This window comes from Thyridium curvatum, assembly GCF_004353045.1.
Source record: "Thyridium curvatum strain D216 chromosome Unknown NODE_30_length_408869_cov_84.441474, whole genome shotgun sequence".
NCBI lineage: Eukaryota > Fungi > Ascomycota > Sordariomycetes > Thyridiales > Thyridiaceae > Thyridium > Thyridium curvatum.
This window is the reverse complement of record NW_022156785.1, coordinates 51,233-78,900: the sequence shown is the minus strand read 5'-3', so window position 1 is coordinate 78,900 and position 27,668 is coordinate 51,233. Positions and strand designations below refer to the sequence as shown.

General features: G+C 57.4%; 11 protein-coding genes across 11 annotated transcripts; 4 read left to right on the top strand and 7 right to left on the bottom strand.

Moving 5' to 3' along the window:
- Positions 1–1,042: 1,042 nt before the first annotated feature.
- Positions 1,043–1,391, top strand: E0L32_005607 (uncharacterized protein; the record flags this gene model as incomplete). Its single annotated transcript, XM_031140148.1, has 2 exons — positions 1,043–1,125; positions 1,193–1,391. The coding sequence occupies 2 exons, from the start codon at positions 1,043–1,045 to the stop codon at positions 1,389–1,391; spliced, it is 282 nt and encodes a 93-aa protein (XP_030995618.1).
- A 304-nt stretch (positions 1,392–1,695) lies between these two features.
- On the bottom strand, positions 1,696–3,273 carry E0L32_005606 (uncharacterized protein; the record flags this gene model as incomplete). The annotated part of the gene is made up of 3 exons (XM_031140146.1): positions 1,696–2,597; positions 2,673–3,078; positions 3,142–3,273. The coding sequence occupies 3 exons, from the start codon at positions 3,271–3,273 to the stop codon at positions 1,696–1,698; spliced, it is 1,440 nt and encodes a 479-aa protein (XP_030995617.1).
- Positions 3,274–4,837: 1,564 nt separating this feature from the next.
- E0L32_005605 (uncharacterized protein) lies at positions 4,838–7,323 on the bottom strand (the record flags this gene model as incomplete). The annotated part of the gene is made up of 3 exons (XM_031140145.1): positions 4,838–6,013; positions 6,071–6,538; positions 6,610–7,323. The coding sequence occupies 3 exons, from the start codon at positions 7,321–7,323 to the stop codon at positions 4,838–4,840; spliced, it is 2,358 nt and encodes a 785-aa protein (XP_030995616.1).
- Positions 7,324–8,820: 1,497 nt separating this feature from the next.
- Positions 8,821–10,924, top strand: E0L32_005604 (uncharacterized protein; the record flags this gene model as incomplete). Its single annotated transcript, XM_031140144.1, has 2 exons — positions 8,821–9,113; positions 9,166–10,924. The coding sequence occupies 2 exons, from the start codon at positions 8,821–8,823 to the stop codon at positions 10,922–10,924; spliced, it is 2,052 nt and encodes a 683-aa protein (XP_030995615.1).
- A 193-nt stretch (positions 10,925–11,117) lies between these two features.
- Positions 11,118–11,996, bottom strand: E0L32_005603 (uncharacterized protein; the record flags this gene model as incomplete). Its single annotated transcript, XM_031140143.1, has 1 exon — positions 11,118–11,996. One exon carries the CDS (start codon positions 11,994–11,996, stop codon positions 11,118–11,120), a length of 879 nt encoding a protein of 292 aa, XP_030995614.1.
- Positions 11,997–13,039: 1,043 nt separating this feature from the next.
- E0L32_005602 (uncharacterized protein) lies at positions 13,040–15,751 on the bottom strand (the record flags this gene model as incomplete). Its single annotated transcript, XM_031140142.1, has 3 exons — positions 13,040–14,158; positions 14,269–14,410; positions 15,045–15,751. The coding sequence occupies 3 exons, from the start codon at positions 15,749–15,751 to the stop codon at positions 13,040–13,042; spliced, it is 1,968 nt and encodes a 655-aa protein (XP_030995613.1).
- Positions 15,752–16,339: 588 nt separating this feature from the next.
- E0L32_005601 (uncharacterized protein) lies at positions 16,340–17,897 on the bottom strand (the record flags this gene model as incomplete). The annotated part of the gene is made up of 3 exons (XM_031140141.1): positions 16,340–16,529; positions 16,596–17,619; positions 17,696–17,897. 3 exons carry the CDS (start codon positions 17,895–17,897, stop codon positions 16,340–16,342), a joined length of 1,416 nt encoding a protein of 471 aa, XP_030995612.1.
- Positions 17,898–19,002: 1,105 nt separating this feature from the next.
- On the top strand, positions 19,003–19,755 carry E0L32_005600 (uncharacterized protein; the record flags this gene model as incomplete). The annotated part of the gene is made up of 3 exons (XM_031140140.1): positions 19,003–19,023; positions 19,128–19,206; positions 19,385–19,755. The coding sequence occupies 3 exons, from the start codon at positions 19,003–19,005 to the stop codon at positions 19,753–19,755; spliced, it is 471 nt and encodes a 156-aa protein (XP_030995611.1).
- An 864-nt stretch (positions 19,756–20,619) lies between these two features.
- On the bottom strand, positions 20,620–22,719 carry E0L32_005599 (uncharacterized protein; the record flags this gene model as incomplete). The annotated part of the gene is made up of 3 exons (XM_031140139.1): positions 20,620–20,648; positions 20,752–22,447; positions 22,510–22,719. 3 exons carry the CDS (start codon positions 22,717–22,719, stop codon positions 20,620–20,622), a joined length of 1,935 nt encoding a protein of 644 aa, XP_030995610.1.
- Positions 22,720–23,866: 1,147 nt separating this feature from the next.
- E0L32_005598 (uncharacterized protein) lies at positions 23,867–24,146 on the bottom strand (the record flags this gene model as incomplete). The annotated part of the gene is made up of 2 exons (XM_031140138.1): positions 23,867–24,037; positions 24,108–24,146. 2 exons carry the CDS (start codon positions 24,144–24,146, stop codon positions 23,867–23,869), a joined length of 210 nt encoding a protein of 69 aa, XP_030995609.1.
- A 636-nt stretch (positions 24,147–24,782) lies between these two features.
- On the top strand, positions 24,783–27,602 carry E0L32_005597 (uncharacterized protein; the record flags this gene model as incomplete). The annotated part of the gene is made up of 1 exon (XM_031140137.1): positions 24,783–27,602. The coding sequence occupies one exon, from the start codon at positions 24,783–24,785 to the stop codon at positions 27,600–27,602; it is 2,820 nt and encodes a 939-aa protein (XP_030995608.1).
- Between the last annotated feature and the right edge of the window lie 66 nt (positions 27,603–27,668).

Genomic DNA, 27,668 nt, shown 5'->3' with positions numbered 1-27,668 from the left:
ACTCCTCTGATGTCGGCTCCCAGCCGCTCTCACTCTATTCTCGACACACTGCGCGATGCCTCTGCCTCCCGCCGCCTCGTACCTCTCCCCAGCGTACACCAGCCAGCAACACACGTCGACTTTCCAAAGAAATCCTACTCATCAGATTATGTGCGTTGCCGCGTGCCACGCGTTGTGTGTGTGAGACGGGAAACGGGGGCTCCTTTCCCCCCCATTCATCTTTGAACGAGCCTTGATGCATTTGCTTGTGAGATGGAGGCAAGCCACACAAGCTCAGATCGCACAGCAGCAAGGGGCCGGGGCGCTCCTCGTTCCCCGTACGCGGGCACCGTTTGGCGGGCGCTCTCGCCTCGATGCTGTGTCTTGTTTGCTCCCTCCCCCCGCGCCCGCCGGCCGCCGCCCTCGCATTGCAGAAGCGAAAGGGCATGGCCTGTCTGAGAAGGGCGGCGATGTTCGCTTTTTCGTGCTCCGTGACAAAACTGCCCCCATGTGTTGGGAGCACTGGGCCCCAGAAAAAAAGGAGGCAGGCCGCATATTCCCAACCGGCCAGCCATGAGGGAGTAGGTAGTAAGGCATCTCTGTCTCACTTTTTGCTGGCCATGCCACTTTTCTCTGGCCTGGCTGGCGTCGAGTCCCACACGCATCCGCAATCTATGTCGTCGAGTCTTGTGTGTTTGCTCTTTTCGCTGCAATGTCGTCGTCGTGTTTCAACTCTGCATGAAGGCTTCCCGTTGCGCGTCGAGGCACCGTCGTCTAGCCCTCCCCCCCCCGTGCTTTGTAATGTGACTGATCACTACTATCCCCCGGGACATAAGTCCCCTCGTCGTGGACTCGTGCATGGCCACTGGCTCCAGACACTCAGGTATAAATCGACAACGATTCGTCCTCCATATATCCAGGCATCGGGGGAAACAAGCATGTCCTGCCCATAGACAAAAGGCTCAAGTTGAACTTTTGTGGCACGGCACACCTTCCACTGCTTCTTCACGAACACCCATTTCTCTCTCAGACCCTGCCTGATCTCCTCCCCCCCTGAAGAAAGATGAAGGTCAAGGTCACGGACAAGAGGGTTCTGCGAGTGGCCAGGCTCGACGCCGCTGACACTCGCACCTGCATGCCCACTGGGTTAGTATCTGTACCCGGGAGGCAGCAGGGGTAGCAGCAAGTGAACCAACCTCACACTGTTCATCAGCAGGGTCCGAGCATCCAACAAGGCTCCGATGTTGGCTCGATTTCTCGCCTCACACGATCCACCCCCAGCCAACGAGGCTCTCGCTCGCCCGGCTCCCCCCGGGTTTGCCGGCCGTGTCAAGGAGGAGTGGGAGGGACTGGTCGTTGTCGACCCCTTGGCAAAGGAGCTGGAGGACATGATGCGAAAGGCTAAACTGTGAGGGATGAATGAGCAGGGCCCTTCCCAATATCAGACAGCTTTGGTCAAGCAGTGGGAGGGAAGGAAATAATACCAAGGGAGACATACAAAGCCATTGGGGAGAGGCTCGAATTAAATATTTAGGTATCACAACCAACGTGCACAGGGTCAGGGCCAAGCTGCCTTGAAAGTAACACATCCCCTGTAATCATTCCCATTGTCTACAGATTTGCTCTCCTCCTGTGCAACTCGAGAACCATTTGCCTCCGAAAACGCCGAGAGTGGACAGTTCCCCCACGTTGCAACCTTGCTCCCACACGACTCCCCTACACCACTGGCCCATGGTTATCCGTTGTCCTTGTTGAAGAAGAAGAAGAACGTGAGCTCGTGCTCCCTCCCGCCAACTCTGGAACGTTACTAGTCGTGATCATCTCGTGGATACGCCGCTGTTCTTCCATCTCCTGGGCACGCAGCTGCTCCTCCATCTCGTGGGCCAATTTCCCTCCGACAAGCTCCGGCGTCAGCACCTCAACCGACTTCTCATCGCCGCCACTTGTCCGTGTCATCGGTGACGAAGGCACATCATCCGTCGACGATGACTTGCTTACGGCCCCCTCGGCCGCTTCTCTATTACGTCTCCGCACGCATCTCGCCAGCATACAGGCGAGGGCTCCAGCGAGGACGAGCGCGCCGACAGTAGCACCCACAGCGATGCCCACCTTGGCTCCAAGAGAGAGCGGCTCAGTACTACTGCTGCTGTTCTTGGCTCCAGAAGTCTCAGGATCTCCAGCAGACTCTTTGGCAGCGACCTCCGCGGTTGTCGCCACGGCCCTGGCGGGCTTCCAGATCCCGTCCTCGTCAAAGCGCACCTCGGTCAGGGCACCCCCGACATCATAATAGATGCGGACCTGGGAGGTGAAGAAGTCCCAGGCGATGGCCAGCTCGGCCCCGGGCTCGTCGGCCAGGGGCCAGATGCTCTCGGTCTGGTTGGTCATGATGCGCCAGAAGTAGTTGATGTTGGAGATCTGGTAGAGGCGGCGGTCAGTGCCGACGTAGAAGACGCTGCGCGAGAACTGCTTGTCGGTCGACATGCCGAGGCCCTTCTGGGTGCCGTCGTAGGCCGGGAGGGTGAAGTTGATGGGCGTCTCCAGGTCAAGCGGGTAGAGGGTAGAGTTGGTGGTGTTGAGGGTCTGTGAGTAATCACCAGACAAGGGGTGAGGGAACGACTCTACACCTCATCGTTAATAAAGAGACCTTTTCAAGAGACCGATTGAGCAGGCAGGGTGACATTGAGAAGACTTACCCATATGCCATGATGATATTTGGTTGAACCGTGAGACCTGTAGATTGTCCTTGTTCTTCGGATAGACGATTGTCTTGTTTCTTGATTCGGTGGCCATGGCATTCATTGTGGTTGTCAGTGGTCTCTCGCGCGATATCACCCCCGCATACGCCCATTTGTTGTCATTCACATTGTTGGCATAGGTGTATTGGTGGATCTCCATACCAGACGTGTGGTAGTAGAGATTGAAACTCTGGGAGCCCACGGAAGGGACAGAGCTGAGCCCCGTCCCGTTCAATGGCTCGGGACTAGTACCAGGGGCTGAGACGACCGTGGTTCCCTTGTCGGTGAACTTGCCCGTGGTTGGATCGCAAACGGCAACATAGTTGACGATGTTGCCGTCTACGTCCTGGTAGAATATCGATGCCTGTTCACATTGAGCATTAGAAAGACTCCTGCACTTTCACGCCTCGTCGGCCTCTCTCCGTACCCAAAACGATGAGTAACCCTGACCTGACAAAGCCGTGCCTTGCCGGGGCTTTCTGACGAGGGCAAACTCGAGAGGCGGGTCATTGGCAAATACAACAGGTGAGCTGCCGTTGGTGGCGCAGTTGCTGTACATGATGTTTCCTGTTGTTTCGTTTTGTCGTATCACTTGAGGGCCCCCTGGCATCCACCAGGCTGCCATGGCAGCCGAACAGGACCGGACAGCGAAGACAAGAAGGAGAAGACGCATCGCAGATAAATGAACCATCTCTCAGCACGAAAAGACCACAAGTCGGCGCTCTGCTTCAGCAATAGAAACTGAACTTTGCGGCCCGGGTCTTGGAGCTTTCAACTAGTCATGGTGCTTGAGAATGAAGTCCTTGTGTGAAGAGGGAGGCCCCAACTAGGGCCACTGCGGACAAGATATAGAGTCGAGCAGAATACCCATACTCGCTTGGGATTCTATGTGAAGGCAACCTCCTGATCTTGTCCAATTCGTTTTTGCTCCATCGTGAGCTCAGCGACACATTCTCAAGGAACTGGTGTGGTCTGTCGGAGGTTTCATTGGTCCCAGCCCAGGAGAGGGTTGTACTGCATGGCTGGCATCTGCACATTGTTATCGCCCGCTCGGCTCGTCCGTGCTGACATGCATGCGTTTGCAGGCGCCAGTGAGCCAAACGGATATATACAGACGAGGGTTCCATCAGAGAGGGGTTCGGACGGTCAAGATTGGCTCCAGCTGTTTCTGCTTGATTATGAGGTCTGGTCTGGTAGAAGTAGTGTTGCCTGTCGGCCAAATGCTGCCTGTGGTCTCTGGTCATCACAAGGGGAAACCGCTTCTTGGACAAACCTGTTAGGGAAGGCAGGTACGAGCCTCCACCGGCGACCAGCTCGGCCGCGGTACGAAGAGATAGTTAGGTAGTTCTGCCGAGAGCAATTCAAGAACTGTTCAGCTTCCCGGCAGAGCGACTACGTCCATGAGCAGCACAAACTGCGCGGCACTGCTTCTTTCGGCGTGGAGCACAGGAGTAATGCCGGAGAGCGCCCATCAATCCTTCCTCAGCCCTGCCGACCCCACGTTTGACGTGCCAAGTTAGGGAGGTGGTCGATGAATAATAGCCTTTCAAGAGCAGTCTCTTCGGCCACTCACAGCATGTCCTGGTGACGGCCTTCTCCCTAGGCAGAGGATTCCCTGACAGCCGCCGCTTGTTTTGGTACCTTATGTCAGCTTACCATGGAGCGGGCTGGGACTGAGGTGGTTGGACCGAAATGAAATGTCAAGGATTGTCATATTTGACCAGTGAGAGCCTGACTTTGCAATTTCTCAGCTACTGATGGCCTGTTTAAACTCCACGACCCAGAACCCAGAATCTTGCGGTGTTAACACTCTTTATGATTAATGGTTTATTCACCGAGTCGCTGATGGTGGGGGCCATTCATCGATATGGAGAAGCGGCAGCTTTCATACAGCAACCATATAGTTTTGGATCTGGCCACAGATATGGCGCGGAAGCACACATGATGGACTAGAGTTGAAGCCAAGTATTGGGATTGCTCTAGCAGTAGGAATAGCAGCGAGGATCTAGGATATCAGAGAGGAACGACCACCAAAAATACAAACTCCGTGCGTGCCCAGAACCCATGCAGCCCGAAACCCATAATCACAGACCTGCCTGATCCGCGGCACCGTCCTTCCAGTCCTACTCCGACATCAAGCCCCGCTTGACGTCTTTGGCCACCAGACCGCCGATGTTCTGCTCTGGCAGGTCGTACTTGGGTCGCCCACCAAGAACATCTACCACCTGCTTCATTCCAGTCCAGTAGGCCGAGATGGGGCGACGGTTGGGCCAGTCAGTGTCCTCTTCCTCGAGCGTCTTCATCGGAGTGAAGACTACGCTCGCTCCCTTGATACCAATGACGGCCGTACTCGTCGGGTCCTTCTTCACCCTGTTATGGGCGCCCTTCCCAAAGGTCTCGAGGTGCTCGATGCACTTGATAGCCAGCCGGACGGCTCGGCACCGGTCCATGGCAGACGGGACACCGCCTTGCTGCACATGGCCTGGGATGCTGTCCCGGGACTCGAATCGGTCATGGGCTTCCTCCCTAATGATATCAGCCACCAACTTTGCATTGTACACTTTGCTAGCCTTCTCGTTGATGAGAATGAGACGTCCCGCGCGTGACTGGCCCTTGTCGTGGGCAAAGACTTCTTTCAAATGCCGAACATCAGCTGCGAGCATATCGAGGCTGATGCCTTCTTCCGGGGTGTACACGGCACTGGCACCAACGCCCAGGCCTGCAAGTGTTGCGACGTAGCCGGACCGCCCGCCCTGGGTTTCAATGACGAAGACCCTACGACGAGTCGCCGATGCCGATTGCTTGATCTTGTCGCAGTAGCTGGTGAGCTCGTTCAAGCAAGTATCAGAGCCGATTGAGTACTCGGTTCCCGGAACATTGTTGGAGATGGTAGCGGGCAGAAGGGCGATGGGGATGCAAAGCGACGGGTACTCGTCTCTGGCCTTGCGCAGCTGCGAGATCGCATGGTAGGCCTCGAAGCCACCCACGATGAAGAGACCATCAAATCGATATTGCTCAATCAGGTTCGCGATGTGCTCCATGCCCGACTCGCTGGGGAGTTCTCGGTTGGTACCAATCTCGGAACCGCCTTTGCTTGCCCAGCCATCAACCTCAAGCCAGTTAAAGGCCCGTACAGCTCCCAGGGGTTTGTCGCCATGGTGGCGCGCAAATCCAGCAAATCCGTTGTGGATGGCCATCGGCTCGTGTCCGCGAGAAAGGCAGTAGGCGACTCCGGCCCGGATGGCAGCATTCATCCCACCAGCTGGGGCGCCGACATTGATGAAGCCGATCCGCATTCTCTGCACTGAGCATCAGTATTAAGTAACTCGCATCGTGGAAAGGGGAGGGGAAATTACGTCTTTTTCCGGGAGGAGCATGTTCTTATTAAGCTGCACCGTCGTGGTCAACATGTAGGAATTGTACTGGTCGGAGAACTCGGCATCTCGAAGCGACATGGCTTTGTCAAAGTCATGAGCTTCAATGGCAGCTGCAACAGCCTTGGTATCCTCGACCGCCTTCATGAGGGGCTTGCGCACGATCTTGTTCTCGGTCACGGCGATAAAGCAAGTCTCCGTCTCGGGAGTGGCTTCCAAGACTGCCTTCACAGCCTCCACGCCTTGCAGCGTGGCTAGCATTCTGTCGTAGGCAACGGCGACACCACCGCGCTGGACGTGGCCGAGAGTCGTGATACGACTGTCAATGGCCAGTCCTGACTTGTCAGCGAGCAGCTCTCTCACCATCTCGGGTGTGATCTTCTGGCCCTCCCGATCATGAGCTCCTTCGGCGACAATGACAATGGTCTTCCTCTTGCCCAGCGTCCGATGCTACCAAGGCGAAGGCGTTATTAGTATGGGAAGCGTGGATTGGCAGATGCAAGCGGTTGAAAGAGCCTCACCTTTTGGACAATGCCACACATTTCTTCCCTCCAGTTATCTTCCCGTGGCTTTTCAGGGATGAAAATGAAATCGGCACCGGTGGCGACTCCGGCCATCAGAGCCAGCCAGCCGCAGTGCCGTCCCATGACCTCGATGACAAAGGCACGAGAGTGAGAAGAAGCAGTGGCTTCAATGTAGTCGACCATCTCGCAAATGCGTGTGAGGGCCGAATAGCAACCAATGGTGGCATCGGTGCCGGACAAGTCATTGTCGATGGAGCCGACAAGACCCACGATGTTGAGGTGCTTATGGGGCTCAATCTGCTCACGGGTGAACTGCTTGGTAGAGACCAGCTCCTCGAGCAATGACGGCCACTCTGCGCGGAACTTGTCGGCACCAGTCAGGGAACCGTCTCCGCCGCAGATGATGAGGGCGTCGATGCCGTGAAGGATCATGTTCTTGGCAGCCTGCAGCCGCCCTGCGCGTTCATAGAAGGCCATGCACCGAGCGGTACCAATGAGAGTACCGCCCTCAGACAGCCAGCCGCGGACATCGTGCCACTCCATCTTGCGAATCAGGTCTCCGCCCTGGACCAGGCCCTCGTAGCCTTCATAAACGCAGAAGGCGTCGCAGCCCATGTGTATAGCTGTGCGGACGCAGGCTCGAATGACGCCGTTCATTCCCTGGGCGTCACCGCCCGAGGTCATCATGGCGATCTTCTTCTTGGGTGCCATGGCGAAGGAGGCGATGGATGTTACGGATATTTGGCGTGTATAAGTATATAATGAACAGAAGGAGAGGTGTCTAGGGGACTGAAGAAGCTGAGGAAATGATCGTTAGAAAGATTGCGATTGAAGCAGATGAACAAAAATGATATGATGGAGGACAGGGGAGCCTTGGAGGCGTCGGGCCACTTTAAGATGAAGGTCGTACCGGCTTGCGCGGAAGGCTTGGCCTGGGCGAGGCAAAACAAGCCAAGAAGAGGCTGAGAAGAGATCAATTGGCTCTTACTGTTTTCTGTCCTCACGCACTCAAACGTGGAATGAGGGGTTCAAGGGAGGTCCAACCCAGTTCAGCGCAAGGAAAAGCCAGAGCTGGGAAGAATAGGAGCAACGAATAAGACAACCTTGTCGCTTTCTCTGTCGCTCTGTCACAAGCCGATGTCTCTTGCAGCTGTGGTGTTTTTTTTACCTCTGGGCGGGAGGAGCGGGGAGTAAGAGACCTGCAAGTGACGTCGCCAATGCCTTAACAAGCGCAAAAACCCCCAAGAGCTCTTATCTTATCAGCGCTGTCTGGTGGACAAGGTGGGGGGAACAAGCTTGGAGCTGATCTGGGAAAGTCGCCGAAGAATGAAGTCTGCAGCTGGACGCTTCAGCACAGCTTGAGTGCAGATACTAGCTGTCGTCTGGGATAGGATGGGAAGAAAGCATTGAGGAGATTTCAGGAGCGATGAGTGAATATCACCCCAGAGAGTCATGTGTGTTCTTGGATGGAGCAGTAAACCCTTGATATACACCGCATGCCCCAACAATGGATGCACGCTTTTCTCGTTGTCATTTAAATGTCTCATGCCAAAGGGCCGAAGTCTCCAGAGCTGAGGCTTATTCCCAAACTCTGGCGATTAGACCCCAATCAGTAGCAGTGGCTACCTATCTGCTCCCTAGAATCCATCCCCCTTCTCCCCCACGCCTGGAGTGCCGTGGTACTCAGCTACGCCTGATGGACTGGGACCAATAAGGGATGTGATGTTTTTGTCCCAGTTCAGTCAGTCAATAGGGATTGGCCAGCCTGAGGACAATGACATTTCAGAGATGCACGGGTCAGTAACTACCTAGGTAATCTGAGTCGAGTCCAAGGCTCCAGCTGGCCAAAGTGTTGAGCACGCCCTTGTGGGGCCTGGTTCTCAATGGCTACCCACTAACCAGAACAAGAATAGAGGGGCCTCGACTCCAGCTCTAGCATCTGGGCTGCCCATTGAGCTCAAAGCAGTGGTACGCTCCCAAGGCTCCATTGTTCTCCAAAGGCGCAAACAACATCAGCTCCGCGGCCCTTTATACCTTGCCATACGAAGCTCCAGCGAAGATGACGATTTGACCCTTCCGTCAAGTTTGGCACGGATAGCTGGAACGCGCGTAACCTACCTCGTCGAGCCGACCGCCTGTCTTCTCAATCTCGAGTCTTGACAACGACTTCTCAACTTTGCGTGCCCATACTCGTGCTCGAGATAGACAATGTCATCAACTTCGCACCCGCTGGCCATTCGGCCACTGCCTGCAGGCAATAAGAAACCTAAAACCCTTGGCGAGTTCATTGCCCGCGTCAATGCCGAAGGTAGCAGCTTTCGGAACCTCACCGAGGAGGGACTGCGCCAGGAGATCGAGGCCCAGGAGAAACATGGCATCGACGCCAACGACACAGAGATGACGGACGCACTGGATGACGATGAGGGCGAGGGCAAAGCGCCGCAGTCCACCAAGGTCGAAGACCTTGTGGCGGCCCGACAAGAGGTCTTGCGCAATGTTGAGTAAGCGCCCCCTGCTCCAGATTCCGAACTTCAGCTAACACACCCGGCTTAGTTTTGCGCACCAAAACGCCATGCTCACCCTCGATTTCATATCTCTACTCCTCTCAAAAGAGACTCCGGTCCAAGCCGGCCTCACTCTCTCAGACATTCTCCGTAGCACAGTCGGGATAGGCACACTCGGAGCTGACAAGCTCGCGGCGTCCAACATGACGGACGAGAAGGTGCAGGACAACAAGCTGGTTGCAACAGGATGGAAGTTTGTGGAAATCAACAACACCGTGGAGTCTCTGATGCACTCTGCCACCCGTCTACAGAAGGAGATCGACCTCGAGACCAAGTATTGGGGCGAAGTTCTTGCGGCTAGTGAAAATGGGTGGGCCGTTTCGAGGTTACCGCACGAGAGACACACCTTGGGTGTCAAGTACGGCTTTGACGAGGCAGCGCCGTACTTCCGCGCCAACAGTTTTGCGCCCATGCGACGGAGCGATACCGGATCTGTCAGCCTCGACACGAATCGAATCGGCCAGCCCCGTCGGCTGGCCGCAACGATCAAACAGGCCGGCAAGATAGTTGGCCGTTCCTCCCCACGCCAGCCGCTCAGGGATGATGCTCCGCTCGAGGCCCGCGTCCGCCAGGCGCGTGACTCTATCTTCGATCAGGAGCTGTGGCATGAACTCAACCGTGAGGGGCGCACACTGCTATCCTACGGTGTTCGACTAGAGGACGGCTCGATTAGTCTCGCGGTCGACGACCGGGAGGTTGTGCTCTCCCTAGACTATATCGAAGCCGAAAGCATGCCGGAAGCCCATGGCACTGACTCGGCGAGTGCATTGGCAGAAACAACATGTGCTACCTTGCGATTGCTTCTCAGCTATGCCCACAAGCAGAACAACCAGAAGCGCTCGCGACCCAATCCGCTAGGGAGCAATGCGAACCGTGGCAACATGACGTACTCTCTATTGCGACCTCTTCTGCTTCACTTCAATCACGAACAATCCGTCAAGAAAGCCACCCAATTTGTATCAGACCTGGTGCTGATACTGCGTGCAGCTGGAGTCGTTTCAGCAAAATACACACTGACGGAGCCACCCGCACCAGCCCTTAGCCCGAACCTCTCCTCCTCAGAAGCTCTGTATATCGCTCTGCTGAGCCCCAGAGACTTCCTCTTCGACGTGACCATTTCTCCAGAAGTGCGACTCACGATTCGAGGCAAAACGACCGTGGTGCCCACCGTCACTCAATATCTAATCCAACTCCCTCTAGCCAACGCCCCCCAGGACCTACCGTCTCCTGACGACCTCGCGTCGCGGAATTACCTACTACGCACTTTCCCCCCAGCTGAAAGCTACCCAGACTTGCGCGAAGCTGCATCCTACACACGGCAGGCCGTGGCTCGCTATCTCGCTTTTCAAGCAGAGTCCATAGCGCAGGACGCGGATAGCTCTCCGAAAGGAGGTTCTGGTCGCGCTTTATGGGCGAGGTCGCTGAACGGTAGAGCAATACACGACGTCCCGTTCCGGAAGCGCGAGCTGCAGATCGATGTCTGCAAGCCCCATAGCCCAGACAGGTGGGACGAGAAAGACGAATTGGACGATCCTTCGCCTGGCCAAGAGGGCGACTTGACCCCCGAGTTGCGTGTTTACGCGTCTTGGACGGATGGTGATGACCAGGATGGAGGCAGCAAGGTTTACCGTAAATGGACGTTCTCGGCGGGAGAGGCGAGAACTGGCGCCCCGATCCTGAAGCTTGAGAACATTGTGCGAGGCTGCGTTTCAGATCAGCTCAAGCCTGCGCTGGGCCAGAGGAAGTAGAGGACTGGTCTGAAATGGGCAGCTTGAGCATAGCTGAGTGAAATATACAATACACGTTGCTCTACCGAAATACTGCACGAATGCGATCATCATGATGATCATTAGATGCTGCTTTTTGGCAAATCGCTCGTCCCGCGACCGTTCAGGAGAGATTCCTGATATCCTTTATTCTCGACTGTCTTTTATCACCGCCTTATGGTTGAATCTCCTCGCCCTTCCAGTCGAAACACTTCCCTCTCCCCTCTAATCCGACCTTCCTCGTCACTACATCGAGCATATACTCGGCCGCCTCCTCTGGCTCAAGCAACCTGTACTTCTCGGCGCTGCTCTCCCAGAACCCTTTGCTGAGATCCGTCTTGACCGTGCCCGGGTGATACGACAGGGCCATGGCCCGGTCGCCACTGCGCGCCCGCAGCTGGTGGTCGAAGCTGCGCGAGAGGCTCATGACGGCCGCCTTGCTGGACCGGTAGCTGTACCAGCCGCCCTGCCTGTCGTCGCTCACGGAGCCCACCCGCGCCGACATGTTGACCCACACGGCCCTCGGCGGCAGCACGACCAAGTCCTTCTTCTTCTTGCCTCCCTCGCCCTCCTCCTCCTCCTCCCGTGGCTCTGGCTCCGGAGGCGGCAGCAGCTCCGTCGTGCGCCGCGGCAAGAAGTCGGCAAAGTGCTTCATCAGCAGCAGCGGGCCCAGCGCGTTGACGCGGTAGGTCATGAGCGCGGCCTCGGCGTCGACCTGCGCGGGCGCCCTCTCGGGCCGCAGGATGCCCGGCACGGCCAGCGCGAGGCGCAGGTGGTGACCCCGCGGCCCCGGCGGGAAGAGCGCGGCCGCCTGCTCGGCCGCGGACCGGACGGTGGCCTCGTCCGTGACGTCGACGCGGGCGAGGTGCAGGCGGTCCCGGGCCGAGGGGGGCAGGCCGCGCAGCAGGGCGTCGCGCAGGGACGACTGCTGCTCGGCGGAGGAGGCGCGGGCGGTCGCGAGGACGGGGGCCCGGGTGTGCTGGAGGAGGTGCCGGGTCAGGGCGTGGCCTATGCCCCGGCTGGATGGGCAGACCAGGATCCAGGGCTTGGACATTTCTTTTGGAATTCTGTTCAGCTTTCCGGATGTGTGGTGGTTGATGAGCGGTGTTAAACTTGGAGACGTCGGGAGTCGAGTCAAAGAATCGACCAATTCCGCGAAATGCAGGACATGCAGGAGATAGAAGTCAATGCAATCCTCAAAAAATAATCCATTCTGAAGTTTTCACCTAGATACTGGACTATCTCGGGTTGCCCCCGATGTCATGGAAGTATCATTAGCTGTACTGATCGTGTGGATACTGACTTGAAGGCTTGGATTTGTATGATGCTTAGACACGGGCACTAACAGCGGCCCATTCGTGCACTACCTCACGTAGACTGTGTGACCGATGCCAGAGGTCAAGACTAGACCCCAAGATCCTGTTGCGAACCATTGTAGTAATTATACATCGAGTCTTAATAAGGCACTCTCCCCACACAGGCCACCTCCCGCATGGATTCGGGCGTAAGTCCTCCATGTGCCGGAAGACCCACAACGCCGAGGGCCAAGGCCGGTCGGAGCCCAAGTCCGGACAATGGACGGACTACCCATTACAGCATGATCGCCTGCTTTATTTGCCGCAGCCGGCACGGCCAGGCCCGACCCAGGTGAGCTTCGTCATGACGGATGGCAGGGTGTGGAAGAAGGACGGCAAGGCGGTGGGCATGGCCGAATGGCACAGGTGGGCTGCAGAGGATCCAGAATGGATTGTCAACATGAGCATATCCCCCGAGAGCTCATATAGGAGGGGGCGATGATTTAGTCAATACAGGCACGAATCGACTTGGCCCAAGTCAAATTTGACAAGTCCTACAATTGTCATTAATTCTACCTTGTATTGCCTCTCCGCCACCAGAGCACGTCCGGGGAAAAGATGCAGAGTCTGCAAAGTTATTACAATGATCTATTCGGCGTTTGCATGCTATTGACAAACGTCCAACACACCGGGGGTCATGAATCTTGCTCAATACTCATCAAACAGATGCTGTCGTCGACAAAAGCCCTTGCGCCAACAGAATGGCCGCCTTCCAACTCCTCATATCGCGCTTTTCCAATCATTACAATGCGACATCTTGGAAAGATGCATTGTCGCCTGGAGTAGTTGCCTTCTCGCCGGGGGAGGCAGCCTTGTCTTCCTCGTCATCATCATCCTCGACCTTGGCTTGGTGGGGACCTGGCCGCAGAGCAAACTTTTGCTTCTCCCTGTCGTCGATATTGACTTTTTGCTCCTCATGAACGGCCGACTTTGGCTGGTCCTCGCCTTCCTCCGCGTCTTCGTCTTCGTCCTCGTCCGACTCGTCGTCCCTGGCGCCTCCGGCACCGGCTTCGGCGGCTCCCTCTGACTGCTTCGCTGGAGCGTCGTCCTTGTTGCTCTCCGTGGCAGGCTGGCCATTCGGTGAGGGCGTGGGAGGTAGCTCCTTTTGTTGCGTAACGGCCGGCGACTGCGTCGTGGTGGATGGCCTCTCCTCGGCAGGCGGGCCGGTCCACTGTGCGTCGAGGTAGAACTTTGTGACTCCCAGAATGCGACCATTCTTCTCGCAGGCCTCGACCCACTCAGGCCTGACAACAGGGATGTTGTTCTCGACCGCCTTCTCCCATGCCACACCCCTGCCTTCCGTGGTAACAAAGTGCGTTGTATCGATGCGCACGCCATCCACAATCTTGGCGCCGATGCGCTCAACTGCGCTAGTCAGGTTTTCGCGAGTAGCCGCAGGGAGAATGCCGGTGGTGATGGTGATGCCGCTGAGGTCGGTCATCTTGTGGGTGCGCACGACAACGCGCTCGCTCGAGTAAGTGCCGGCCGTGGTACGGAGGACCAGGTGGAAGGTGTATTCGGTGTCGACGGCCAGACCAGAGATTTTGGTGGAGTGCATGCTGAGCGGGCGGGGGATGTTGCCGGCCTTCTGGCCGTTGCGATACAGAGCGAGGGAGATAAGATCGGCGGTAGCGAGCTCAACAGGATCCCACTCGAGCACGACACTCGTCTGTGTCGCGTTGCGACATCGCAGGACCGGTGGGGAGGGCGCCGCGGCACCAAAGGCGGCGTAAATCTGGTCCTGCAGGGCGCGGAACCGCTTCTCGGTCTCGTCCTCTGAAGCAGTATTGCGGCCGACTGTGATATCGACAATCGAGCCAGACGAGATGTCGGGCGGGAGGAGAATGGACGGGAATTCGATCTGTCGAGGTGATCACCAGCGTCAGCAAGCTTGAACAAAGTCCAGGAGGAGGTGCCCTGAGACGAAAGCAGAAGCTCCGCATCATTACTATTCAAAAGGGGCCAACTCACCAGACGCTTGTCCGGCGTTAACAGCACCGTGACGCCAGCGTCGACCTTGCCGACGGTCAGGGACACGAGCATCTTGCTGGGCAGAGCGCGAGGAGACAGATCGGTTGTGGATGTTTCGGTTTCGGGAATCAAGCTGGGGTTGCTGAAATTGATGTAGTGGAAGCTCTTCAGGACGCGGTGTCTTCTTCTCAGGCCTACGTCACTAGATCGCATTGAGCGCTCAAATGAACTGGATGGAGTGTTCAAAGAAAGGGACAAAGTGCCCAAAACGGCGTTTTTGGTGCGGTGCTTCTCTTTGGTGAAACAACCGACTACAAGTAAGATTGAGAACAGGCAGGGGTGAGAGAGCTTAGCTGGTGCGCCGAGCTTTGAGCATAGGTGGTACGTAACTGCCTGGGCCACTAACCTGGAACGTTATCAGCTTCTGCTACCTGTCAAGAATCCAGGAACAGCCCGCCCTTTTCAGCTTATTAGCGGGTCCTCACGCTAAACCCAACCCATCAATCCCCAGAATTGTACAGGAGTCGCCCAAAGACATGATTGCTCGAATAGCATGTGATGCGTGAAGCAGGATTTGGTTTGTACTATTCATTTTCTCGGACTTGTAGGCTATCTCAATACCGAACGTCTATTTAATGGAATATATGTTGATGTTTGGAATGAAAAGCAAAGTATCGTTACACAGTATCAAGCTCTTTCCGAGAGCTATTGGTGGTGATTGTATGGCCTCACCGTCGTCCATTCTATACAGCTTCCTATCGTACAAGAGTTCTCACTTGGCTTTGTCAAATTTCCGTGGCTTCTTCCGGCTCTTACTGGCCATCGGGCGTCCCGTCTCTACTTCGCCCAGCCCAGACGGCGATGATGGCCGCTCCCCGCTCGCCCCAGGCGCTCCTTTCCCCAGGAGTTCCTCGAGCGACTTCACGGCCTGCTCGAAAGAGGCGACAACCTCCTCAAACCTGAGGTGCAGCAGCATCTTGAGCACCCCGTTGATCCTGACCGAGCCGTACAGCTCTCGGAGCCCATCGTGCCCCCCCCTCCCAGCGATCCTCCTGCCCTCGGCGTCCCAGCCCCTCCTCTCCAGCGCCACGCGAAAGGCATGCTCCGCCCTCTTCCTCATCGCCCTCTTGACGAACGCGCTGTCCGGGATCGTGCTGTCGCCGTGCACGGTGACGAACCACCACAGCGGGTCCGTCCGCGCCAGGTACCGCCTGAGCATGCTCTCGGCGAGCGCGTGCCCGTGGCGGTCAAAGTACCGCATGTGCCACGGGTGGAAGACGTGCTGCGGGATCGTGGCCACCTGCACGCCGCCCGCGCTGGTCTTGGGCACCTTCTTGCCCGCCCCCGCGCCTGCTGCTGCTGCTCCTCCTCCTCCGCCTCCGTTTTGCTGATGCGAACGCGGCGGCTGGGCAGGGGGAAAGCGCAGGCTGCGCCAGCGGCCGGGGAAGCCGATGTTGGCTGCTTGCGCGACCTTCTGGACCATGCTGCTGGGTACATATTCGCTACCGAACGAGCCTGGCTGCTGGTTTGCCGATGTATGATTGTACCTGGAGGTGTGCGAGAGCAGCCATCGTATCTGCGCCGTCTTCGTGCTCGTCGCAAAAGGGCAGAGCAGAACTCGGGACATGATGGCAGATCCTTGATGCGCCGCACGACTTGCGTTACATCCTCTCAATCGAGCCCACCCCCCCTCTTCTGTTTGAGAAGACCCGTCGTGAATGCAAGAAGTTAAATGTGTTACGCCTGAGCATATGTATATGCGTTCATGTCAGGACTGCATCAAATGTGGAAGCACGATGGATGATGCAGTCAGATACTAGGTGCAACAAGCGCACTAATGCACAGACCAACCCAATAAATCGGGAACTCGCAATCAACCTCACAGGGGGCTACCCGAGTCGAGCTGAGATTCAACTACTTGTAGGTGTTGATCGTAAATACATGCTCTCAAACAACAACAGAATATCGCTACATTCTACTATAATCTATCATCTTATGATTTACACTTTTTGGATCCAAAATCCATCACACATGGGACAGACATGATCTTATTCTCGATTTTCTCCCTTTTTTAACCCTTGTACGGGGCGGGGCCGACCATGAGCTCGGGCTTGACGAGCGTGTCGAACTCCTCCTCGGTGAGAGCATTGAGCTCCAGAGCACTCTCCTTGAGGGTCAGACCCTTCTTGTGCGCATTCTTGGCGACCTTGCTGGCCATATCGTAGCCGATCTTGGGGTTCAGGCAGGTGACAAGCATGAGGCTGGTGCAGGCAAGCGTTAGCAACAGAATTCAACATGCAAGAGACATGCGTCAGGAAAAGACTTACGACTCCTTCATGATGCTGGCGATCTTCTCCTCGTTGGCCTGGAGGCCGACGACGAGGTTTTTCTCAAACGAGCGCATACCGTCAGCCAGCAGACGGACGCTGTGCAGCAGGTTGCGGATGACGAGCGGCTTGTAGACGTTGAGCTCGAACTGGCCGTTCATACCACCGATGGTGGCGGCGACGTGGTTACCCATGACCTGAGCGCAGACCATGGTGAGAGCCTCACACTGGGTGGGGTTGACCTTGCCGGGCATGATACTGCTGCCAGGCTCGTTCTCGGGCAGGTTCAGCTCGCCGAGGCCACAGCGGGGACCGCTGCCGAGGTAGCGGACATCCTGAGCGATCTTGGTGAGAGAGGCAGCGAGGGTGTTCAGGCAGCCCGAAGCCTGGACGATGGCGTCGTGGGCGGCAAGAGCCTCGAACTTGTTGGGGGCAGTCTTGAACTCGGTACCAGTCATCTTGCTGACCTCCTCAGCAATGCCCTCAGCGAAGCCCACAAAGGTGTTGATGCCGGTTCCGACGGCAGTACCACCCTGAGCAAGGAGGCGGAGGTCGGGAAGAGAGGACTCGACGCGCTTGATGCCGAAGTCGAGCTGGGCAACGTAGCCAGAGAACTCCTGGGCCAGGGTGAGAGGGGTGGCATCCTGAAGGTGGGTGCGGCCAATCTTGATGATCTTCTTGGCCTCGAACTCGTCAACCTTCTTCTGCAGGGCAGCTCGCAGGCTGTGGAGGGCGGGCAGAAGCTCATTCTCGATCTCGAGGACAGCGGCGATGTGCATGACGGTGGGGAAGGTGTCGTTGGACGAAGCGCTGCGGTTGACATGGTCGTTGGGGTGGACGGGCTTCTTGCTGCCCATCTGGCCGCCCAGGATCTCAATGGCACGGTTGGAGATGACCTCGTTGGCGTTCATGTTGGACTGAGTGCCGGAGCCGGTCTGCCAAACGACGAGGGGGAAGTGGTCGAGGAGCTTGAGGTCAGCGACCTCAGCAGCAGCCTGCTGGATGGCCTTGCCGATCTTGGGGTCTAGAGCATGGGCGCAAGAGTTAGCATGCCTCGCTTGAGTAATTTTTTAGGAATCTGCGCTGCATGGCGGACTTACCCAGGCCAAAGCGCATGTTGACCGTCGCGGCGGCGCCCTTCAGGATACCAAAGGCCTTGACAATGGGAGGCGGCATGCGATCCTGGGGCTGGTTGATGCGGAAGTTCTCGAGAGAACGCTCCGTCTGGGCACCCCAGTACTTGTCGGCAGGGACCTGGATCTCGCCGAAGGCATCGCTCTCGGTTCTCGTGGAGGCAGACATGCTTATCGAGCTGGCGTGGAAGTATCGCTGGGTTTGGGAGAATTTGGGAATGGCGGCAGCTCGGGAAGAAGTCGGGAGAGTTCGATGCGAAGATGCGGGGTGAGAGCTCTTGAAGCATGTGCTGAGCGCCCGGGTGCAGGTCCTCGGCCCACACTGCAAGCTCCTGACGGGCCCGGGGGCCGCGACTCGAACGGATCGAAGCATACCTAGGTACTTTGCGACGGTCAAGGGAAAATCTGGTTGGCTGCTCTCAGCAAGCGAAGAGGACGCTAGGGATCGGCGCGAGTTCTGGCAGGGAGCACTCGGAGAGGCCAATTGAGCGGAGGATGCGCGGGATTATGTACAATTGCAAAGGAGAGTTCCAGAAGCAGTATTCTTCATCAGAGAAATTGAAGCCGAGAGCCAAAAAAGTGTCCCCGTCGAAGCACTAAATGCTCCTAGGCGGGAAGGGCAGGAAAATCTGCCAGCCCGAATTCCCCCGGCTACGGGGCTACGGGGACTTGAGGCTTGGGGCAAGAGCTATGGTCCCTTGTTGGTCCTTGTTGGGGCGCTTTTTTGGTGTTGTTCTATCAGATCAAGCAAGAGCTGACTGAGCCGAAACCCCGTTCTGCCGAAGCCGGAACGACAGTGGCTACCATGATATGGGGTGACTGCCCGTGTGGGACTTGCAAGTGTTAGTGCCAAAGAAATCTCACCCACGTTGTTTTTTTTATGTCAGTGCATGTCTTTTGTGCAACATATGCATAAAAATTCACAACCAGTGGTACGTCCCAAACTCACTCACATGCTCTGTAATCCAGCGCTGTACGGAGTGGTTTGGAGGTACTTGCCCCACCGGCGACCTACCTACAAGTATAGGTAGACTGTGACTCGCTACCCGCCCACTAAATTTTGGCAGTGGCGCAGAGACCAAATCAAGATCTTTAAAACAGAACAAAAATATTCCTGCCTGACCTGACGCAAGGAGGGGCGATCCAGACACACAAACAATCTCACAACTACACCAACCAAAACCCAGCGCGAATACGCAGCAGATCCTCCCATCCCACAACCCTCGGGAAATACCAGTGCGGCATAGAAAAGACCTTCAAATACACCAGCCGACATGCCTAAGAACAAGGGAAAGGTGAGATTTCCACCATCGGCGCACTTGGCCTACCCCGCCAATCACACTGTCGCCACCATTGCTGCAGCGCGTAGAATGAGGGGCTGACTGGGATCACAACACAGGGCGGTAAGAACCGCAGGAGAGGAAAGAACGAGAACGACAACGACAAGCGTGAGCTCACTTTCAAGGAGGAAGGCCAAGGTATGTAGATGGATTCATCTCTTTGTCGCTGGTATCCCCAGAGGACAGGGGCATCGCCACACACCGTCATCTTCATCACCGTTGTCTCCCCATCTTGCACCGCTTCGCGCCTCCCTTTGTTCCTCGATCAACGTCTACACCTTGCTGACTCTCTCTCGCTCTTTCCACACATATATAGAGTACGCCCAGGTCATCAAGATGCTCGGCAACGGCCGCCTCGAGGCCATGTGCTTCGACGGCAGCAAGCGCCTAGCCAACATCCGCGGCAAGCTGCGCAAGAAGGTCTGGATCAACCAGGGCGACATCATCCTCCTGTCCCTGCGCGACTTCCAGGACGACAAGGGCGACGTCATCCTCAAGTACTCGGCCGAGGAGGCCCGCTCCCTCAAGTCGTACGGCGAGCTGCCCGAGTCGGCCAAGATCAACGAGACCGACACCTTTGGCGCTGAGGGCGACGGCGACTGCGGCTTCGAGTTCGACGAGGACCGCGACTCCGAGTCGGACGAGGCCGCCAACGGCGGCAAGGAGGTCGACATCGACGACATTTAAGGAATGGAGACTTGGCGTCTTCTCGTCGATGGGACTTGTCGTCCTTTCGATGGTGTGTGTTGCGGCTGCCCTTGCCCGTGTTTACGTCCCGGTTTCGCATGTACAGGCCACGGACATGGCCAAGCACAAAGCTGTCTTCTCTCTCAACCACTTGCCGGCCAGTTTACCACGCACGGCATGTGTTCCGCGACAGTCGGCGGTCCGTACGCATGGTTTCTTTCGGGGGGGTGACTACTGTGATGGGAGGGACGTCACGGTATGTCGCACCTCTAGGTTGACAGAAAAAGCAAGCATTACGGTTCCATTTCGTTGCGACCCTTTTTTGTTTTGTCTCAAAATGCAGAAGCGGGAGTGCAGTGCATGGCGCCAGGAAAGGCCTGGTGGGTGCGTGCCTATCGCGAAAAGTAGACCTGAATGCATGATTCTACACGATCCATACTTTGTCTTGCAATCGATATGTTGTCGCGAAGAACTGTTGATGCCCTGTGGGATTCCTCAATTTTTTGTAGAGTACCTAACAACGTAAAAAGCAAGGGCCATCGCTCTGCCGTCCACAAGATTCATCCACAAGTACAACTACAACTGCAGGCTTGCGATCTGTGTAGCCCTGCATGGGTAAAGATACCCCGTGACAGTGTTGTAAGGACATACTTTGTAGTCTTTTAGTCCAAAACATACCATACATCTCGGGTTGGAGGAAGATAAGTTGTTCGTTCAATGAAGCATGTGTGCTTGGTGCATGTCCTTATACCCAAATGCGAGATAACCCCTCTCATTGCCTTGCCACCACCACCCGCTGGCCAAATACGAGAGCAACAGCGAGGCAAATGTTCACGCAACAGAGACCGACCTAGCGATGTTCTTCTACCACTCATCGTCTGAAGCCTCGTCATCTACGTAAGCACAGGGGGTTAGTATCCGAGGAATGATGCATATCTCCAACAAGGGACAGGGACAACCACAAAAAGACAAGTCCAAAAAAAGAAAAAAACTTACCACTCGCGCTGACTTTCTCCTTGCGCTTCTGCAGCGCCGCCGCCAGAGCATCAGCCATACCGCCGCCGCCGGCTCCCGCCGCCGCCGCCGCCCCCGCGGGAGGGAGCCCGCTGCCGTGCGGGCCCGTGTCGCTGCCGCCGCCGACCTGAGCAGCGCTCCTATCCCTGATCTGGCTCCTGTCGACCTTCTTCAGCGAGGAAATACCGCCAGCCTTCTGGATGCCGTCGAGCATAGCCGAGCGACCGGGATCGGCACTCGGCACTGCTGCCGCCGGGACACCAGACGCATAGCCCGAGTCCCGGTTGGGCATCGGCGGTGGTGGCGGCGGCGGGACGCCGCCCATGCCGGGAGGAGGTGGTGGCGGCGGCGGAGGAACGCCGCCGGCGCTAGAGGACGGCATGGGTGGTGGCGGCGGAGGAGGAGGAGGCATGCCGCCTGACGATGAGGTGGGCAAAGGAGGAGGAGGCGGTGCGCTCGACGAGGGAAGGGGAGGCGGGACCGGAGCGTGGCCGGCTGGTAATGGAGGGGGCACACCTCTTGCTGGAGGGGCAGGTGGCGGTGGAACGGGACGAGAGGTTGAAGGCGGCAGAGGTGGAGGCGCGCCACCGACTTTGGGAGGTAATGGCGGCGGTACTCCCGCAGGAACATGAGCGTTGCGGGCTGGCGGAGGCGGAGGCACGCCGCCTCTGCTTGGAGGCGGCGGCGGAACACTCCGTTGGCCTGTGAAGGGCGGCGGGACGCCGAACCTGTGGCCCGAGTCTGCACTTTCGTCGACTGGTGTCTTGGGCGGCCTGGGCGGTGGGGCCGGGCCAGGTGCAGCCGGAACTGGTCGCCGAGCGGCGGGTTCCACGCGTGCGTACTTGCCAGCGTCTGGTAGGGGTGGTGGGGCGTTGAATTTCGGCCTAGGCGGCGATGGCTCTCTTGGAGGGGTTGGTTCCCTTTGCACAGCTTCATCAGCTTTGCCCGATCTTCTCGGGGCCGGGGGAGGGGGTGGTCCGCCCTTGCGAGCCGGTGGCGGTGCGGGTGGTTCTCGGTGTGAAGGTGAGCTGGCTGCCGGAGGAGGTGGAGGTGCACGGAGAGAAGACCCGTTCGTCGCCGGAGGAGGGGGTGGTGGAGGAGAAGGCGTAGCAGCCGGGGCGGCGGAAGTCGCGGCGTTGTTCTGTTCCTGGCCCTTGATGAATTCGACGATGAAGTCCTGGTTGTCCCGAATGAATTCGTCGTTGAGGCCACTGGCCTTCAGATCGTCTCCAAACTGTTCTCGCCAATGAGGGTTGAAGGCATCCAATGTGGCGAACTCGGATACTGGACTCTGGTGCTCGTACCCGTTCATGCTGCTTGTGCGGCCGTGGTGGAAGCTTCCGGAGCCAGAGTGCGGTATGGCATGCCTTGGTGAGTCCGGAGGTGTCGGTGCTGAGGAGTGCCTATGTCCTCCGAAGATGCCCCCCAAGAAAGAGTGCTTGTGTCCGCCGCCTCCTCCTGAAGGAGCGCCGCCGAATGGTGTAGCTCGCGTTGCCTTGCTTGCATTCTTTTCCCGGTCGTCCATCTTCTTCTTGAACTGCTTCGCCTCCTTCTCGTCGCTGAAAGATAGCCCGGCTAGACATTCCTCGAGCTCAAAGGTATGGAAAAAGGTTCGATCTTGGTTGTAACTCCACGTGTCGTAGATCTCTTGGTCCCAGATTACGCCTCGATTGCCCGGCTGGAGCCTGTTAGTGTGTGGCCAGGAGCTGGAGAGAGGGTGCTGCGAGTTCAGGCACTTACGGAGATGTCCACCATCTTCAACCAGTACGTGTTGCCAACGAGGTCATTCGCGAGCACGACAGCTCCCTGAAGGCCGGTGAAGTTCCATCTCGACTTGTTGGGGTAGGCGACGTAGAGCCGTGCGACGGCGACCGCCTGGATCTTGTTGCTCTGCTTGGGCACATATCGCTTGACGATCTCCTTATCGGCGTCGCTCAGGATGGACGGCATGGTGAGGGAAATGGAGCGTCAGTGACAGCGCAGGGGACAGTGGGCTTTCGTGATCGCCCGCGCTCAATGCGTGGTTGCTTGTGTCGGCATAGGACACGGATCCGGATAGTGATGATGACGCCGGGTTGGAGATTGGAGGTCGTGTGTTGTGGTGGGTGGAAGGTTGGTCGGTTGGCTGTTCAGGCGGGCGGCTCGCAGGCGCGGAGTAATAGCAGCTGGAGGCGCTTATCCTTTGTAGGCCGTCGACTGGGGGAGCTGAGGAGACGAGAGTCCCAGGCGGAGGAGAGACGGGTTGCCAGACAACCTCGCAAGCTCGGCTGGGTGCAAAACCTCTGCAAGCGACCTTGTTTCATGAAATGTGGGATCCGGAACGGGGTTGTGGCTTTGGTAGAAGGTTTGAGCGTCTTTTCTCCCTTTTGCACCGGAAATCTGTAGGAGTGTATTCGTGGAACACGCGTGTCCCGGAAACTACCTTAGGTACCTACCTACCTAGGGCAATTTAGGGGTACATTCGCCTGTAAGTGGAGTCGACGGCACGTTAGGTACCTAGGCCAGAGGCAACCCAAAAGATTCCGGGTAACGGACGAAGCGGGCGTCAGAATAGTTGACGGAAGTTCATCAGGAGCTACCTCATCATTAACTGTCAATCTCCTTGTCATATCCTTGGCCTGTAGCTCTGAAGGGCTGTCCCACTACCTAAAACTGATGGGCTTAATGGATACGCAAGCACTTCTGTTAGCAGTCCGTCAACTAATCTGCCCATCACTTGCGGACGCAGGTGGCGTCACTCTGCACCTCGCTATCAGCAATCGCCAACCCGCCGTCCTCAGATATTTGGTACCTAGGTAAGTTCTATCTCATGACTTAACACATCCATCCGCTATGGCAAGCAGGTATACAAATTTTGCAAGATGGTAGACTAGTCTCAGTGTAACTATCTCTAGAGCAAAACGCACCCTTGTCTCAAAGAGCGCAAGTGCATGAGAAGCAGGCTGGCAGGAGACGAAAGACGGAGACGACGAAAATAGACTAATGGTTCGGATCGGACTGCGCAGGAAGAGAAGACGCCGTGTATTTCATATCCTCATACGAGAAAACTACCTAGGTAATACAAATAAAGAACGCATCAGATCGGAGCCATCTCTCTTCATTTCATGATGTGAGCCTCCTTGTTGAGCTCTTCCGCCTTTGCCTTGCGCTCCTCCTTGGTGCCCTCCTCGGCGACGTTGAAGTCCTTGGGCACGGCTGGACCCGGCTGAGCCGAGTGAGCCTGGAACTTGGACTTGATGCTGTCCACGAGACCCTTGTCACCCTCGGGCTGGGAGGAGGGGAAGTCCATGTTAGCTGATTTCAGAGGAAAAAGAGTGGCAGATTTGAAGACTACTAACCTGTTGCTGAGTCTTGGCCTGATTCTTGTTGAAATCCATGTTGCGTTTGCTGAGTGCGATGCTGTGTTGTTCTCTTTTTATGAATGTCTAATGTAATCAAGAAGGATATTGATGATAGATTCCGGGAGATTCTAAAACAGGTAGCTGGAAAAGAAAAGAACTGAATACAACACCAGCAGCTATCCGGCTTCTTATACGAACCATGACATGATCAAAGTTGGCCCGGTTGGTTGAGAGCAGCAGCCAGCGCAGAACATTATGACGTCTTGGGGCGTCCCGTGTGACTGTCGATGGGCCAAGACACCCGGGAGGCCTGTGGTGGACGAATCTTCCCGCCACAGGGCAGCACGCGGCCTATCGAATTAGCGTATGCACACCACCACTTGTACACGCATTAGCCCCGTACTAGGCTCCCCAAGTTCCATGGTGCACCCCGATAAGATCCCTGACGTACCTAGGTAGGCAGACAACCACAAGTCTCTCTGCACCTCGCGCGACAAACCAGAGCTCCGGGTGTCAGCGCTGTCCTCTCGGCTTGTACTCCGAGAAGCTCATCGACGACGGACCGGCCGCCCAACGCTGCAGAGTCGCGACTTCCGGCGCGTGCTTTCCCCGGCAGATTAGACCACCCACACGCACATCGCGAGCTTCCACGAGCATGCTCGACTGCCCCGCATGTCCGCGCCCACGGCACCGCAGCCGGTGAAGCTCTCCCTGCCCTTGGAATACCAGCAAAGCCTCTTCCAGGAGCTCAGGGCCGAGGATGAGCTCGTCGTGATCGCCCGGGGCCTGGGCCTCATGCGCCTCGTCACGAACCTCCTCCACTCGTACGATGCCGCCGGGAACAATCTGATCATCGTGCTCAACGCCGAGGACCGTGAGAATGGCTGGATCGGCGAGGCGCTCGCGGAGCATGCCGCCATCAGCATGTCGCCCAAGGCCCGGGGCCTGACCGTCGTCAACACAGACTTCACGAGCGTCGCCGCTCGGGAGAAGATGTACGCGCACGGCGGCATCTTCAGCATCACCTCGCGCATCCTGGTGGTCGACCTGTTGACCAGCCTTCTCGATCCGGAGAGCATCACAGGCATCGTCGTGCTGCATGCCGACCGAATCATTGCCACGTCCCTCGAGGCGTTCATCCTCCGGATTTACCGGCAGAAGAACAAAGTCGGCTTCCTCAAGGCTTTCTCGGACAACCCTGACCCCTTCACTACCGGCTTCAACCCTCTCGCCACCATGATGCGCAACCTGTTCTTGCGCAAGGCGTCCCTTTGGCCGCGCTTCCACATCTCGGTCGCCAAGTCGCTCGAGGGCAAGAAGAAAGCCGAGGTGATCGAGCTCGAGGTTCCCATGACCGATGCCATGAAGCAAATACAAAATGCCATTCTCGAGTGCGTCGAGGTCAGCATCCACGAGCTCAAGAAGGGGAACACGGGCCTCGAGATGGATGACTGGAACCTCGACAGTGCCCTGCTCAAGAACTTCGACGTCATCGTGCGAAGACAGCTGGACCCCAACTGGCACAGGGTCAGCTGGAAGACGAAACAGATAGTGGGAGACCTCACAGTGCTTCGGGGCATGTTGCAGTCGATTGTTGCTTTCGACGCCGTCTCATTCCTGCAACACCTAGACACCATTCACGCAGCGCACTCGCCTCCGCCAGGGTCTACTCGACAGAACCAGTCGCCCTGGCTATTCCTGGACGCGGCCCAGACCATATTTGACACAGCAAAACGAAGGGTCTACACGGGGAAGCAAAAGACTGGGCCGGACGCATCCATCGACTCTCTCCACCCCGTGCTGGAAGAGCAGCCAAAGTGGGCCGTTCTCGCCGAAGTTCTAGAGGAGATCGATCGCGACCTCTACTTTGATCCGATGCCGCGAGATGACTCCAACGGGACCATCCTCATCATGTGCGGAGACACAGACACCTGCCGTCAGCTGAGAGACTACCTGCAGACGATGCACGTGCGGCCGCAGGCGGAGAAGAAGATCGAGGCCGTCTTTGACGAGGAGGAGGTCAAGGCGTCGGCAGCGTTCATGATGCGGCGAAAGCTACGGAACTACCTCAAGTGGAAACGAGAGTTCGCCCACGCCAGCGCCACCCTCTTTGCCGAGAACCAAAAGGCTCTCAACAACGCCGTGGATCCCCGGACAGGGCAGAGCAGGAATAGCCGAGCGCCGGCTAACAAACGGAGGCGGGTGCGCGGGGGCGGCAGTGTGGGCCTCATGGCAGGGCGGGCGGAGAACGGGTCGATCGCTCAGTATTTCGAGAAGCCCGGCGAGGTCGCGGACCTCATGGCCGAGGTCCGGCTCACGGAGGAAGAGGCGAAGCAAAAGGCGGACGTCATAGCCACGGCGGACCCGCTCGAAGACATGGACGACTACTACGAGCTGTTCGAGATGCAGGACCTGGTGGCCATACACGCCTACGACGGAGACCAGGACGAGCACGTGCTCGAGGAGGTGAAGCCGCGCTACGTCATCATGTACGAGCCGGACGCCTCGTTTATCAGACGGGTGGAGGTCTACCGGTCGTCGCACAGCGACAGGAACGTGCGGGCGTACTTTATGTACTACGGCGGCTCCGTCGAGGAGCAGCGGTACCTGTCCGGGGTGCGCAGGGAGAAGGACGCCTTCACCAAGCTGATCAAGGAGCGCGCGGGCATGAGCGTCGTCATGACGACGGACGCGCACGGCGCCGAGGACCCGCAGGAGCAGTTCCTGCGGACCATCAACACGCGCATCGCGGGCGGGGGCCGGCTCGCGGCGACGGCGCAGCCCCCGCGCGTCGTGGTCGACGTGCGCGAGTTCCGGTCCTCCCTGCCGAGCCTGCTGCACGGCAAGTCGATGGCCATCGTCCCTTGCATGCTGACGGTGGGCGACTACATCCTCTCGCCCAGCGTCTGCGTGGAGCGCAAGTCGGTCTCGGACCTCATCTCGTCCTTCCGCGACGGGCGCCTCTACGCGCAGGCCGAGGCCATGTTCCAGCACTACCGCAGCCCGATGCTGCTCATCGAGTTCGACCAGAACAAGTCGTTCACCCTGGAGCCCTTTGCCGACCTGTCGGGCAGCCTCAGCAGCGTGGCGCCGACCAACACGTCGTCGGACCTGCAGTCCAAGATCGTGCTGCTGACGCTGGCGTTCCCCCGGCTGCGCATCATCTGGTCGTCGTCCCCCTACGAGACGGCCGAGATCTTTGAGCGGCTCAAGGCGCAGGAGGAGGAGCCGGACCCGATCGCGGCGGTGCGGGCCGGGCTGGACAAGGACGCGAGGGCCGACGACCAGCCGTTCAACACGGAGCCGCAGGAGATGCTGGGCGTCGTACCCGGCGTGACGTCCAAGAACATCAAGAGTCTGATCCTGGAGACGGAGAACATCAAGGAGGTGGCCAACATGGACCCGGCCGAGCTGGAGCCGCTCGTTGGCAAGGAGGCGGGCCGGCAGATCCACGCCTTCTTCAAGAAGGATGTTATCGAGGATGAAGATTAGATGTCACGTATCATAAAAAATATAAACCATTCTGAATGAACATGAACGAGTCTCGAAACTTCGTCA